The sequence below is a fragment of the Coenobita brevimanus genome, chromosome 80 (genome assembly GCF_032717465.1).
Source record: "Coenobita brevimanus isolate Jiangsu-jjx chromosome 80, ASM3271746v2, whole genome shotgun sequence".
NCBI classification, from domain to species: Eukaryota; Metazoa; Arthropoda; class Malacostraca; order Decapoda; family Coenobitidae; genus Coenobita; species Coenobita brevimanus.
Genome location: NC_137033.1, coordinates 15,641,967 through 15,657,951, shown reverse-complemented (window position 1 = coordinate 15,657,951; position 15,985 = coordinate 15,641,967). Strand labels below are relative to the sequence as shown.

General features: G+C 41.9%; 1 protein-coding gene across 1 annotated transcript in view; it reads left to right on the top strand.

The window, feature by feature from the left end:
- Positions 1–15,985, top strand: part of LOC145409272 (uncharacterized) — a 104,320-nt gene that overhangs the window by 44,903 nt on the left and 43,432 nt on the right. The window contains exons 23-25 of the mRNA XM_080279752.1: positions 161–346; positions 12,124–12,271; positions 15,837–15,965. Coding sequence (XP_080135878.1) covers positions 161–346; positions 12,124–12,271; positions 15,837–15,965 — 463 coding nt within the window. The remainder of the gene's footprint in view (positions 1–160; positions 347–12,123; positions 12,272–15,836; positions 15,966–15,985) is intronic.

Below are 15,985 nucleotides of genomic sequence, written 5' to 3'. Positions count from 1 at the left end.
TTAATAAACCCATCTACCATGCCCCTAATACTTATGTCCCATCCTAATACCCATCTGCCAATGTCCCTAATACCTATCTGCCATGCCTCCAATACCCAGCTACCATGCGCTTAACGCCATCAGTAGTGCCAATTAATACTCACTCCCTCCCCCACCACAGGGTCTAACGAAGGTGGTACCCAAGCTGGCCCCGATGCGTGACGGAGCGCAGCGCAACATGGCCAAGTGGTCCCGTCTAGCGGCCACCTCGCAGGAGAACAACGGGGTGATCACCGACCTCCTGGAACATGCTCACTCCCTGGAACGGGGCGTCTCCCAGGACCCACCTCCCGAGCCTCCACCCAGAGTGCCTGACGGATAGTCCACGTTGAGCTGCTGGAAGAACCAAGTGTGTTGTCTCCTGTGAAGCCCAAAAGTCGGGGTGTTGTTGTTGATGTTGAAGATGGTGGTCATTCGCTAGAAGAAATGTCGGCAAATGAGGTATCGAGAAAAATAGTATCGGCAAAAGAAATAGAATATTCTGTTGGTTAACGATACTTACTTTTGTCAAGTACACGCTCACTGTTAATAATTCCCCCTTCCCCCCTTCTCACACCCAAAGCAGTCATGAATCTCCGTGCTTATAGATGGGGATGAGTGGGTAAAAACTTTTGGCCGTGAGTGTGTAGTCAGAGAGCTCATCATCAAAGTAAGAGGTTGAACCATATTTGAACTCCTCTGTGAGAAAATTAGGGGAAAAAGTATTACAGACGTGATACAGTTTGCGTGAAGAGTGCACGAACTGAACAAGTTAAAGGGTATGGTTTTTCTACCAATGTGAGCCTGTACCACGATTGAGAAGGAATGTATAACAACATCAGCTATCCGTAGGAGACATCACTCTTGATTCTTCCACGACCTCTTTCACTCTCACAAGAAGTCAGAGGTCGAATGTCAGCTCAAAAACGCAACTAAAATACGAACAAAGTAGACAGTTGTTCTTTTGTTATAGCACGAAGTTTCTCATATAACTTTCTGGAACATGATATATATACTAGTTTCTAGTGTCTAGAAACTAGTAACAAGTTTCTTTTTTAACGTTGCTTCATTACGAAATTGGATAACATTTTCAGGATGTACTGTAAATGGCTGTTCTTTATGGAATTTAGGTATTGTAACACAACTCATCCTCTCGATCCGTCTTTATCCCCTTCACTACGGGAGATCAGCATAAATGTTTAGCGAGAATTTCTTCACTATAAGAGGTTCACTGGAAGCTGATTCAATTCATTTGGCAGTAACAGGAGTAAGATACGTCGTCATAGTGAGGGAGGTAAAGAACGTGAGAAACGATACATCGAACACTGTTATAAGCTGATAATCCTTACAAAATTGTTCATGAGTTTCAAGTCATTCCCATGGTCCTAGGAGGTTCCCAGCATCGCATCCCTGCCTGTTTATGTTTGCATACATCACATAAGTATTCGCATAAAGTAAATATCTACAGTACGGTATATAGCTGGTGATATGTTGGACAAAACTTTGAACCATCCAGAAGATGAAGAAAAAGACTTATCAACCACTGAAGGGGTACTGTGAGGTTGACTGCGGTATTTCTTTTGTGTTGTTTTGTTGCTAAATTAGTAATATAAATTACAAAACAGATTATCTAAGGAATAACATAAAAAATACACAGGAGGAAATGCTGCGGAACCTCTTAAGTCCACCATGATTTGGACCATCATCTTATTATATAGTTTTTTTTTTTTCTTTTTCTTTTTTTTCGCTGCATTTATTTCTGACTGACCGATTGTGACCTTAGAATCCTGAGCTACCCGGCGCTGAAGGAAAACGAACACTCACCACCAGAGACACGAAGCGGTGGTATTTTGTGCTCACAGTCGCCGCTAGAGTGTGGCAGTGGCGACAGTACGCTAAACACAATATCGCGAAAGGGAAGGCAACTCAAGATATTTGACGGGGAACATTTGTATTACGCCTGTGATTATTGGGTTTGGTTAGCCTGCTTTCCATATTGTAGAGAGCAGTCAGCAAACGATATAGAAAAGCTAGTATGTTCTATCCTTGTCATAAGCTTCAGATCTAATCAAATATTGCGGGTGCGCCTTCTGCTTTGCGATTAGTGTTTCAAGCATACAGCCGTAAGTTTTACCACATATCCGAACTTTCGTTCTTTTACAGTGAAGCTTTGTGGTGCGTGGGGTTAGTGCGCATCTTTATGTAGAACAGGGAAGTGTAATTCACTAATGCTTCGACATGTAAATATGAGTACTTCTTCGAGACACTTTAAAAACATTTCCAGGCTAACGTTAAAGTTGAAATGTACAATCGCAGACAGTAACAGTGATCTTTTTTTCTCAGTCGAATAGTTCTGAGACACTTGCCCAGTATTCTGAGAAGCACGAGGGGCTCCAAAAATAGCAACTTTAAGTTTTGAATATCACTGTTCACCGTTTTGTTATGCGTCATAAGAAGGTGGAGCAATACTTGTGTCCACAACCGTACAAAAAGAACCATAAACCTCATCACGATCCCAGTGAAGCCATCTCTGAACTACTAGACCAGGGAGTGAGTACTGGAAAATTAGTTTTCATCATTCTACTGTTACTTTCATCAGTTCTGATATTATTTTCATCAGTTTGTGTTAAGTAATTATATAAATAAGAGATAAACAGGCACATAAACAAATCCCCCAAGAAGGATGTTATCACAAGATTGTGGATTTTGAATCGTGGGTCTTAGGTGACCTTGTTTCCAGTGGAGCTTGAGTGTACACATGCTGACGTAGTTTCTTATCCAATCCATAGCGATATTATTGAGTGGCAGTTATTTCCAAAACCCAGAGAGGCAATCTGTAGACGCCAACAAAACTTTCCCAAATATCATGTAAGGGTTTCATAATTGTTCAACTGAAAAGTGGGATGGTATTTTCGACTGCAACTGTGCAGAGTGTTCGTCTTATGCCAAAGTGAGAGATTGTGCATAAAAGTTGTATCCTAAGATGCTTTGGAGATTCCTGCTACCTCTTCCTTAGCGATTTATTCCGTGCATTACATCTCAGTATCGTGTTGTATGTTACTGATGCAAACTATGTAGACAAGAAAGTGATATGGAAAAAAAAAAGAAAAACAAGAGAATGGTAAGGTGCAATATGCGTGATAAATCCCCAAGGGAGAGGTGCTATCAAGCCTCCTACAGCACCTAAATTACAACCATATGTATCGGTCTTTTAAGCAGTCAGTCTTCGTTATTGGTTGCCTTAATACGAATAGACGTTACTTTTCGGTAGGAAGTCCATATGTATACGAATTTTTGTCACTATTCATTTTTTCCCTAAAGTACTCTTATGTGAATATGTTAAGCGAGAGAGATGTCTGTAAAAATTGTACCGTGAAGTTATTATCGTAAAGTGGATTATCGTGCAGCATTTTATCGATACGTGAATTATCGTTAAGTGAGGGGATACTTATATATTACTGAAAACATGCCGATAAAGGTTCCAATGCTACCTTTAAGCCGATATGCCAATTCCTCCACTTTACAGCACCAATTATAGGGAAATAATTGTGATATATTACAACACATCCATGACTTCATATCGAGGACTGACTGCAATAACTCTAATGCCTTTTTTCCTCACATATATATATCTACAATAGACCACGCAGCCACATTGTACCATAAATTTGTACATGAACACTGCACGTACACGGAGATCAGCAGAGACACTGGGTCGTACTTTAAGTGGCCTAGGAGATTTCGTAACATCTCTGCCTCGGCAATTCATTCTACACGTTACATATCAGTATCTTCTTGTACGTTACTGATGCCTATACTGTCGATATTCAAACAATATTATGGCATACAAGGGAATGCTAAGGCGTATTCTGAAAATAAATCGCTAAAGAAGAGGTGCTACGAAGCCTCCAGTGCCACCTAAAATAAGGCCTACGGACTGGGGTGATGCTGTGTGGCTGTGGCTTGTAAATGAGAAACACAGCGAGTTATTATATATATTTTCTAACTAAATCTATAGATATATATCACTCTAACTTTAGCACTGTTGTTGTAAATTCATATTAGTCTATAACGAAACATGTGGAACTGTGTATGTTATAGCTGACTCAGACACTCCTCCCTTAGCTATCTGCTTGTCTATCTATCTGTCTGTCTATCTATTTATCTACGTCTATAGCCAAATGCCTTAATCCTGGAGAGGGTGACCACGAACATATCACCTCCATGTCATCCTGTCCTCTGCCTTCCCTCTAACGCACACCACCCTCATTCATATACCTCTCCGCCCCATCCCTCCACCTAATCCTTGATCTCCCCTTCCATTTCACTCAAATACACTCCCCTAGTCAATCTCTCATTCTCTCTTCTTTTAACATGGCAGTCTCAAAAAAGAAGATATCTGTTCCCGAGTCTTACTATGTTGTCTAGGGTATTTAATAGAGTAATACTGGTTTCAGAACAAAATGGAACTCACCTCATTAGTATGGTTGGTTATGATATTGTTGGGTAATTAGGGGAGCAGTGTGAGGAACTATATCACACACACACACACACACACACACACACACACACACACACACACACACACACACACACACACACACACACACACACACACACCGCAAGTACTCATGTTTTATTCGCACCAGTACTCGCACACGTCCATCCAGAAAATGTTTTTGTTTCACTCAAGACGTTGCTTGTAACAGATTTGCTCCAGTGTTCATTAAGCGCAACTAAAACAGGAAGAATCACATACAAACACAAGAATACACATTTTTTTTTTTGAACAGTATGAAAATCTATGTATATAATGTACTTTACGAGAATTTCTAGCAATACGTCTGGTGATTTTGATATTAGGCACACAGACGCTCCCACGCGCTCAGTACATATATTGCACTGTATTTTGCGAAACTTCTTATATACTTAAACATTTTGGGATCGCGTACAAGCACACACACACACACACACACACACACACACACACACACACAACTTCTGCCTTATACTGATAAACGCATCTCTAATACTCTCTGACTGGGTGGAGGTCGGAGGTAAGTTACTACAATGACGTATTACATTAGTTTGGACTGTAATACTGTATCATACCGTAGGAAAAACGAATAGATACATATTTACATATATATATTAATGAGCGGTACCGTCGTAGATTATTCAGTACTATTGTTCTTATTCCTATACAGTAGTTTTATTCCAAAGAATGTTTTATATGCATATATATAAATACAGAGTTTCTATATGAACATAATTCTGTAGATTAGAATGTTAATCGCTTGTGATTGTTCAGGTATGATGATTTTGTTAGAGATAAAGAGTACTGTATTCTCTTTGTTATTGGAGCCTTCGTATAATCTCAGAATGACGACGACGACGATGATGGCGAAGACGATGTTGATGATGCTGATGACAATTCATTCATCATTCATTGCCAGACGCCATGTATCCCAAACGGGGTGACCAAGGGCTTAGAGTTAACTGTTTTACAGGGAGGGGCACTAATCCTCCACCAACCCCACTTGACACGTAGGGATGACAATTACACCTTAATAATCTCTTGGTTTGTACTGAATGTCACTTTAAAATCCCTGTTGATATTTGAAAGATGGCCTTCAAATAACATACAGGGGGAGGCTGAGGTGTGATAAGCAAAATAAATCACAGAGGAAGGAGCGACACGGAGCCTCCTGTGCCTGAGAGAGTGTGGACTTAAGAGAGGGGTTTGGTGTTGTGTTACTGGGTTTTGAATGGACGATGTGTTGCCTCTCTCACCTCCTCTCTTTCATTCCCGCTCCCCCCCCCCCGGCCACACCACCACGCCACCACATTCACACTAACATAAGTACCACACCACACCCCCACCCCATGCCACACTAACATTCCACACTACTACTACTACTACTACTACTACACACACACACACACACACACACACACACACACACACACAGTACTACACCACATCATCACACCTAACCCACACTGCATCACACTACACCACACCCAAGCCGCGCGACCTCACCACAACACCACACCTAAGCCATACAATACCAGTCACATACAAGAGGCTATTAAGGTGTAACAGGCAGAATAAATCGAACAGGAAGAGGTGTTACGAAATCTCCAATGGTCAAGGAGAATCCAATCCGTTTATCTGTCTGTATCGTATGTGTGCCAAGGTTTGAAGTCCTTCCAGGTGACTAACATTATTTCTTATCTTTTATTTCAATATTTCTGTACTTCTCCCTCCTAACCCTTGCTATTGGTGCTGTAGAAAGACGCCTTCATGTGGTGGCACCGATATAACTGGGCGGCGCAACTGCCTGGCTATACAAAAGTCCCTCAACTACTTCCCTATCCCCCTAAAAGAGGTTGGTGGACTGAAGGAGAGGGGTAACCTAAGCCTGCAGTCTACCGGGTTCGTTTCAGATGACTCTAGGGCCACAACAACAATAACAATAACAACAACAACAACAACAACAACAACAACGACAACAATCCCTGCCATTCAATGATTTTTTTTTTTTTTCTTTTTAGTTTTGTTGCCTCTAGATTTTTTTTAAACTCTGGAGAACCATATATACTGACGGGATTAGACTGTCTCCACTAACCTAATTTTACTCTCTCTCTCTCTCTCTCTCTCTCTCTCTCTCTCGCTCTCCATTTATTTATTTATTTATTTATCTATCTATCCATATCACTGAATGTTTTAACGAAATCTGTTTCTAGCTTCTGTCTAGCTTATTTACACTTCTTTCCCACCAGTTCATTTCTGCTTAGTGTTGGAGAGGGACGCCTTCATGTGGTGGCATTGATATAACTGGGTGGGGAGCTGCCCGGTTATACAAACTTCCTCAACTCCCTACCAATCCCCCCGAAAGGTGGATGGTGGGCTGTAGGAGAGGGGTACTTTCAGCCTGCAGTCCACTGGGTTCATATTCAGATGAGCCTGGGGTTACTACTGCTACTACTACTACTACTACTACTATTATTACTGTTATATCGGTGCCACCACGCGAAGGCTCCCCTCTCCAGCCAGCCAATCAGGGGACGGGACGGGGTGAGGGGAGTAAGACTTTGTGTCGTGAGTGTACGCTGGGTTACTTCTTGATTGTAAATATGATAATGATTCGCTTGTTTAATTTTTTCATAAAGATGATCTAATAAAGAAGGTAAACACGACAGACTGCTTGACTTTCCCTAAATTTATTTGTCATTGTATTTATAACCTGAAATTTCAGTACTTAGATATATATATAACTGGTGTGGTGTGGCCATTTTGTGAAGTGTGTGGTGTGGTGTGGTGATTAGGATGGTGTGGTGTGGTGATTTTGTGTGGTGTGGTGATTGTATGGTGTGGTGTGCTGTGGTGTGCTGTCCTGTATGTTGCGGTGTAGTGTGGTGTGGTGTGAGTCAATTTAACTCTCTTTAACAAGAAAATATGTGATAGCTATTGGTCTGTAATCAAAGGGATCAGACGAACTTCCTTTCTTCGGAAATGGGTTGATGTTGGCTTCCTTCCAAGAATTAGGGAATGAAAAAGTACTTACGCGTAGTCGGAATAATTTAGCTAGAACAGGAGGAAAACGACTGGAGGAATTCCATCTGGACCTAGAGTTTTGTTGGTTGATGAATTGTCTAAATTTTATGTAATTAATCTGTATCTTTAGTGGAGCAATTTCGGAAGAGTCAAGCTCCAGTACAGCAACGTTCTGATTGACTTCCTCTAAGGTAGAATTCCTGGCAAAAGTATTGTCAGGAATGTTAACTTTTCCACGTGGGTGACTTACAGTGTTTCCAAAAGAAGTTTTTTGTGAGGGAATGGATGATGATTTGTTCAAGTTATGATTGAATAATGTCATGAAAATTATATAATAGTTTGGATGCTTGACTGTTGTTCGTGATGTACGTGAATGACTTGCCACAGGAAATACAAGATAGTGAAATATTTCTGTATGCGTTCAGAGAAATAAAGAATCAAGAAAATTGTAAGAAACTGCAAGAGGACCTGAAGAGCATAGAAAGTTGGTCTCAGAGATGGATTCTCAAGTTTCATCTCCGGAAACGCTGCTTTATGAGGTCTGGAAGAGTGAATGAAGAGAAGTTTAATGCTATGATGAAAAAGGAATTAATAGAAGTATTAGTCGATGCCGAAAAAAGATTTATATGTAATAACTGACAACAGTTTGAACTTCAAGTCATTTGGCAGAAAAAAATTGAGACAGATTGGTTGGTATTATCAGAACATTTATAACTCAAGACAAAAGTATGTTCAAGGCACTTTATGCAAGTACGGGTAGACTATCTATCTATCTATCTATCTATCTATTGCCAGACGCCTCAATCCCGTTTGGGGTGGCCACAAACAAATCGCCTCCAAGTCGCTCTGTCCCCCGCCATTTCACTGCCCTGCTCCCAACTCACACCCCCCTCTCTCATATACCTCTCCACCCCATCCCTCCATCTCATCCTCGGCCTCCCCCTCCCTCTTCCCCCCTCCACCTCACTCACATACACTCTCTTCGTCAGTCTTTCACCCTCCATCCTCTCCACATGGCCAAACCACCTCAGTGTGTTCCTCATAAAGCTTCCTATCACATCCACATCCACACCACAACGCTCCTTTATATCCTCATTCGTCAGCCTGTGTCTCCACTTGACTCCACAGGCTCCTCTTAAATAACTCATTTCCACTGCTCTCACTCTTGACTTGTGTCCTTCCAACAATGTCCAAGCTTCACTTCCGTACGTTAGAGTTGGTATCACAATACTGTCATGTAGTAACTTCTTCACTTCCATGCTCACTTCCCTGTTTCTTATCACTGCTTTCAAAGAACCAGCAACCTTTCTTCCCTGCTGTACCCTTTCAAGCACTTCACCCTCCAAACCTCCATCCTTATTCATCACACTACCCAAGTACTTAAACGTACTCACATTTTCCAATTCCTCACCATCCAACCTCGCTGTACATTCACTAACTTCACCTCTCTCAAAGACCATCACTTTACTCTTCCCTACATTCACCTTTAGGTTCCGTTTCTTACACACTCTCTCAAACTCATCCACCAAGCCTTGCAGCTCCCCTTCGTCTTCACTCAACAACACAGTATCATCTGCAAACAACAGTACAGGGAGTTTCCAAACACTATCCTCTCTCACCAGGGCCACTCCAACCCTACCTTGTACCTCTTTTATTACCCCATCCATGTACAGATTGAACAACCATGGAGACATGACACATCCCTGTTTCAAACCAACTTTCAAAGAGAAAAATTCACTTAGTTCACCATCCACACGCACTGCAGCCTTCGCACCATTGTACATACTCTTCACAGCATTCAACAACTTCCCATCTACTCCATATATTCTTAACACTTTCCACAATCCTTGTCTATCCACCCTGTCATATGCTTTCTCCAAATCCATGAAAGCTGCATACAACTTCTTTCCCTTCTCTAGAAACTTTTCCATTAAAGATCTAAGAATGAATATCTGATCTACACAACCTCTTCCCTTCCTAAAGCCTCCCTGTTCTTCTCCAACTAATTTCTCTGTTCTTTCTCTAACTCTGTCTATAAGTATCCTGCCATACACTTTTCCTATTATACTAAGAAGACAAATGCCCCTATGATTACCACACACTTCTTTTTCCCTTTTTCCTTTGTACAAGGGAATAATTATACCTGACTTCCAATCCTCCGGGACTCTACCTTCCTCCCAGGCCAATCTGCACATCTTCCACATCCATTCTACTACTATCTCTCCCCCATGCTTCATCATTTCACCACACACTCCATCAATTCCTGGGACTTTCCTCGATTTAACTTTCTTCATTGCTTCCACAACTTCTATCCTACTGATTTCTTCCTGTCTTCTCACCTCCCTCCTTCTCCCAGCCATTCCCCAGCCACTTATACTCGCATTACTTCCATCCTCTACGTTCAACAATTCCTTAAAGTGTTCTCTCCATCTGCTCACTTTTTCTCCCTTCTCCACTAGTAATCTACCATTTTTATCTTTCACTCCCCTGCTAATTTCACTTCCACCTTGTCTTACTCGTTTCATTTCTCTCCAGAACATTTTCTTGCAGTCCCTCCACTTTACACTCAAATTCCTTCCAAATTCCTCATCCACTCTCTTCTTACTCTCTCTTACTAATCTTTTCACCTCTCTCTTTCTTTCCACATATAACTCTCTCTTCCGCGTCTCAACTTCTTCCACGCCCCTATTTCTCATCCATTCATTGTATGCTTTCTTCTTTTGTGCCACAGCCTGTTTCACCTCTTCAGTCCACCACGCTGTTCCTTGCACCCCCCTCCGTCTTCTCTTTCTTCCACACACCACATCACATGCTGCACATATTTCTTCTGTAAATATCTTACACACACCTTCCACGTCTCCCATCTGCTCCAATTCATATTTGCCCAATCGTTCCTCCACTTCTCTCTTATACTCTGCCTTTTTCTCATCCTCTTGTAACCTTTCCACTCTTCTTGCAACTACTCCTTCCTCTCGTCTTTCCCTTCTTCTATTCCTCCATCTTACTTGCATTCTAATTCTGGGCACCACCAAGTAGTGGTCAGAAAGTCCACTCCCCCAACCTCTATACACTCTTGCACAGCTGAATTAAGCATGTGGGAGGCCCGGGGCCCGCTTGGAAGGGAGGCCCCCTTTCCAACTCCCCCAATGGCACCGCTCACTGGTGCAGTGGTAACGTTCTCGCTTGCCATCTGGTAGACGGGAGTTCGCGCCTCGCTCAGGTTGCGAAAAGTTTCACTGACGAAGTGGGTGGTTACTGTCCCCCTTGAGCAAGGGGACGGGTGTGTGGGTGTGTGAAGGTCACAGCCTTGCCCTTAGATCGGACTATATGAGCTCTCAGCTCCCTTCCGGGAGGGTAAAAGCTGACGATCACGACCATCAAGTGATCCTGACCAACCCGGTGAATTACCACAAACTGGTAACCTAGATCATAATATATAAATAGGACACTTTTAGTTAGGAAATACTGAACGGGGACTATTCATCCAATGCTGTAATATGTAATGCATAAACACGAAATGAAATGAACACAAGTTGCTCTGGTGGGAGGCCCCCTCGTGGTGGGTGGCCCAGGGCCTGGGCCCCTTGGGCCCCCCCCCTTAATCCGGCGGTGCACTCTTGCATCCTTTACACATCTTCGCATCCTTTCATCCACACACACATAATCAATCATTGCCTCCTTTCATTCAGTTCACCACCCACCCTTCTCATCACTCGCCATGTATACCTGTGGATCATTTTATGCCTGAAGAGGGTATTAGCTATCACCAACCCCCTCCCAGCACAAATGTCCACTAACGTACTCCCATTCTCATCTATCTCAGCAGGCACACCCCATTCACCAACTATTCCATCCACCTTCACATTCCCAACTTTACCATTCATATCACCAATCAGAAACACTCTCTCATTCCTTCCAAACTTTTCCATGCACACTTCCACATTTGTCCAGAACTCTTCTCTCACTCTTCTAGCACGATCTTGCGTTGGCGCATACACACACACAATCGCCCACATTTGTATTCCAACTTTCAACTTTACCCACACAATCCTTGACCCAACTGATCCATACTGTCTTATGCTCCTCTTCCATCTTTTACTCACAACTATACATACTCCTTCCTTTGCCCTTTCATTCTCACCTACTCCTGCACATATACCCCATCCATACTCCCATTCTCTCACACTTTCTCCTCTCCATTTTGTTTCAGTTATTCCACATAGGCTACATCCACTTTCGCACCCTCAAGCACCTGGACAATCTCTCTCTCTTTCACCTCATCATTTGCTCCTCTTACATTCCATGTACTCAACACCAAGTCCTTTGTCCGGTCCTGGGTCGTCATCGTTTGGTCAGCCCTTGTCCGAGGCTTCTTGTTTGTTTTTTTAGTTAGTTGTTTTCCGGGGAGGGGCACTAACCCTCCGCCAACCCTTTTAGTCGCCTTTTACGACAAGCAGGGATACTGAGGGAGTATTCTTGAAAACCCCCCTACCCCCAGGGGTAGGGTAGACCACACCTGACCACATCTGAAATATGCAAACCAGGTGTGGTGTCGATACAAAAAGAAAGAAATAGAAGCCATAGAAAATTTACAGAGATATGCTACCGAGTTAATTCTAACCCTAAAAGATATGCAGCAGCAGAAGAAGAAGAAAAGTGTTGAAGAACTGTTTGTGATGCTTGAGGACACTGGTACAAGGGGGCATAACAAGAAACTTAATAATCATAGGTCGAGGTTTGACAAGAGGATGTATGCATTTTGTAATCGGGTGGTGGCCCATTGAAACAGCATGCCTGCAGAAGTGGTTAATGCTAAGCCAATAATAAGTTTCAAGAGGAGATTAGAAAGAAAGTGGAGGAATCAGGAACTAAAATTTGATTATAAAGCTCAAATTAGAACAAACCAGCAAGACCAGCACACTAACCTAGCAAGAGGCTGAGATCATTGGTTATACAGAGCTGGAGTCACAGGCCTAGTGGATAGGTCTCTTCCAGAAGTCTTCTGTGAGTATCTATGAGTTGTGAAGAAAGCTAATTTGGCGAGATTTGTTGTTGCCTCTGCGTGGATGTTAGCAATTCTAATGTGATTGAGGATTTGGTAGTTTTCGACTTTAAGAGTTTTGTGCTAAAGGCTTTTGGGTCGTTGCTCTAGCACAAAAGTTGTCGAGCCATTTTAAGGAGTCCGATCTTTAGTTAATTGCTGACAGGGAATGGACAACCTCAAATCAACTTGTATTATCATTGTGGGACTGCGTAAAATTGATGTCAGTAGAGAAGAAAGACACCATGGAATATCAGCTAGATAATTTCTAAATCTATCTCAGCTTGCCCTATCGAAGTGCCATATGGTCACGCTGATTGGTTCAGAACGGGAAGGTTTGGGGACGAATGTGACTTTGATGAGATTATGGTGATTTGAAAACTGCGGAAAATTCGCGTTTGTACGTGAACAAATTGAACATAATTCAACACTAACTCGTTCACACTGGTGTAACATATTATTTGATATACTTTCTGTTGATTTGTTCATTTTTTTTTTTTTTTATAAGAAATGGACACTTTCATCAATGCATCGACTAGAACATTCATAAAAGAACATAATCAGGAGCGTCGCGGATACTTTTGAAGGTGAGTGCGCCGATAAAGTCTTTTATTAATTAATTCTGTGGATAATTTCTTCTTCATTCATTGCTAAGTGTAATTTTAACAGGTGAGGATTATTACGAAACGATTCACAAACGTGTTAATTTTGAATTAATTATTTTGCTTGGGTGAGATCCTGTGAGATGGAGTTGCCGGGCATTAAAAAAAAAAATAAATAAATCGCTAAATGGTGTGGGCTGAACAATACAATAATCACTTTAACTGTGTAAATAAAGGCTTTCTCTCTGTCCTACGTTGCCTCACTGTCACTAAGCTTTATTAAGTTTTTGATAGATTCGGGATGGGAAGATTAAATATGTCTCCTTGAGGGTTACCCGGACGCCATCTTAGAAGGCAATTTTGAACGAAATTACCCATATTAGTGCCTTTTTACCCAAACCCAACCTAAATTATTGTAACTTATCACAACCTGTTTTTCCAATCCTAGTCTACCCCATTTTATGCTAGCCTAACCAACTTCATGCTAACCTAATTAAACCTATCCTAACATAACCTATATTATGTAATCATATTTTCATTGTTTAATGATGGATCCTCTTCATACTCGAAAACTTACTTCTGTACACCTTTATAAAGTCACTGAATGAGTTCGAAGGCAGATAAGAATTATTGTCAATTTTTAAGAGATGGTCCCCTGTCTCAACGATAACCAAATACTGTACAATTTTCATTGCTTGAATGCATTAAAGAGTTTGTAAGCTAGGGAAAATACATAAGCTTTATCAAGTCAGGAGACTGCATCACAAAATTAAGGTGTCATCGTATTGAAAGGATTCTCAAAATGGTGTAGTTGTAGCTTCAAGTCATCACCAATATATGTATAATTTTTTCCAGCTTGATGATTACCTTATTAATCTAACTTAGCTTCACATTGGATAAAGTTGTACCATAACTTACATTAAGTTATGATCACAGTAATTTTGGTTGAGATTCTTTTTTAACCTGCAGACCATATTTTTCAGAAGGAGTTAAATTGCTGCTACTCTAACTTTTGGTCCATGTTCTGCAAGTCTTCAGCATTTTAAAGTTTGATTTTTAGGGGAAGGGATGAAATAAAAATGACCTGGTTTTTGTTATAAAGACACCAGTGCTAGAACCAAAGGATAGCATATGGTATTATTTACACTGTGACTTACTCCCAGCCAATGTACACTGAAATTGATATGTGTACCACATACAGTAGGCTATTCACTTTTAAGTAATTTGAAACATGTGTTGGAAGTGTTTTGTGTCTTCTGTAAATAAGGAGGGGTATGAGATTCTCCAACTCCTGTGTGCAATAGACCCACTCTCAATGGTGTAGAGTCCAGGAGGAATCAGCATCCTGTTTCATCTTGCACCGCCCCAGGTTCCACTCCATACACCCCATCTTGCAGGATCGTCTGGCTGGCCCAGGAGTCACCAATTTCTATCTTTCAACACTTCTCGGTGGGGTGGGCCTGATTCATCCGTTTCGTCACCTAGCCACGTGTCACCTGAGAGTTTTCCTTTGAAGCTCTGGGCAGCTTGACTTCCTTTAACCCTGTCACCCTCTTCTGAGCCAGAGAGAGAGCTCATATGAATTCCTCGTAGGTTAAAGCTGTTATCTCAACACCAAGAACCAAGTTCCTGCCTCTGTTTGTTGTAGTGTATGGAAGTTTTTTTTATTTTATTTGGGGGACATGTCCAGGAGGTGGGGCTGAAGCTCTCTCTGTAGCTAGGGTAAGGAGTAGTTGGAGGAAGTTCAGGGAGCTTTTGTCTCACCTGACATTGAGAGGGCTCTCCCTCCGCACAGGGATCTCTGCATGCGGCATGCATTAGGAGTTTAATGCTGTATGGTAGTGAGATTTGGGCAGTAAAGGAAGAGGATGTTCATAGACTCAGGCATACAGCAGTGATAACGATTAGATGGATGTGTAGTGTGTCCATGAATGCGAGGCCTGAGTGGGGCTAAGTTTATGATTGAAGAGTTGAGAGGAAGAACGGGACTGGAGTGTATTGGTGCTGTGATGAGGAGGGGCAGATTGAGGTGGTTTAGTCATGTGGAGAGGATGGAAGATGAAAATTGGGTGAGGAAAGTGAGAAGTGAGGTTTGTGAGAAGCAGACCGAAAAAGACTTGGGGTGAGGTCATAGAGTGTGACCTCAGGGATAAGGGACTGAATAGGGAAGTTGCCAGAAATCAAGCAACGTGGAGAGCTGCCAGTAGGTGACCAAGGCTGACCCATGCAAGCATGTTGGAGCCTTTATAAATGACATGATACATGTTCCCTATGTGTCAGCAAGTGGGTTGGTGGAGGGTTAGTGCCTCTCCCCGTGGAACAAATTACTCAAAGTCAAATGGCCACTCCTTATGGGATTATGGCATCTGGCAGTAGATAGATAGATAGATCGATGTTTGTTTATTGATTTTATTTCAGGGAACAGTATCTGCTTCCACAGATTTGCCAAGCATTAACTTATTAATTTCACTGATTTTGTATATCTTTGCTGTGTGATATATGGAAGTGTACAATATACAGTAGCTATGGTTTCATCATCGATACCCTCCTTCCCATGAATGCTGACTGCTAGTGTATGTACTGAAGATTGCTGTGTACAGTATTGCATATACAGATATTTGTCAGCTGATGTTATCTTGGCAGATGTTGAAGCCAATGGAATTCCACTCCAGTGCTTTACGAGCACAGCACAATCCTCTCTGGATTCATTCAGGACAAGAGCCACCACGAGTCAGAAGTAGAGGTTAGTTTTATTTGGTTTCT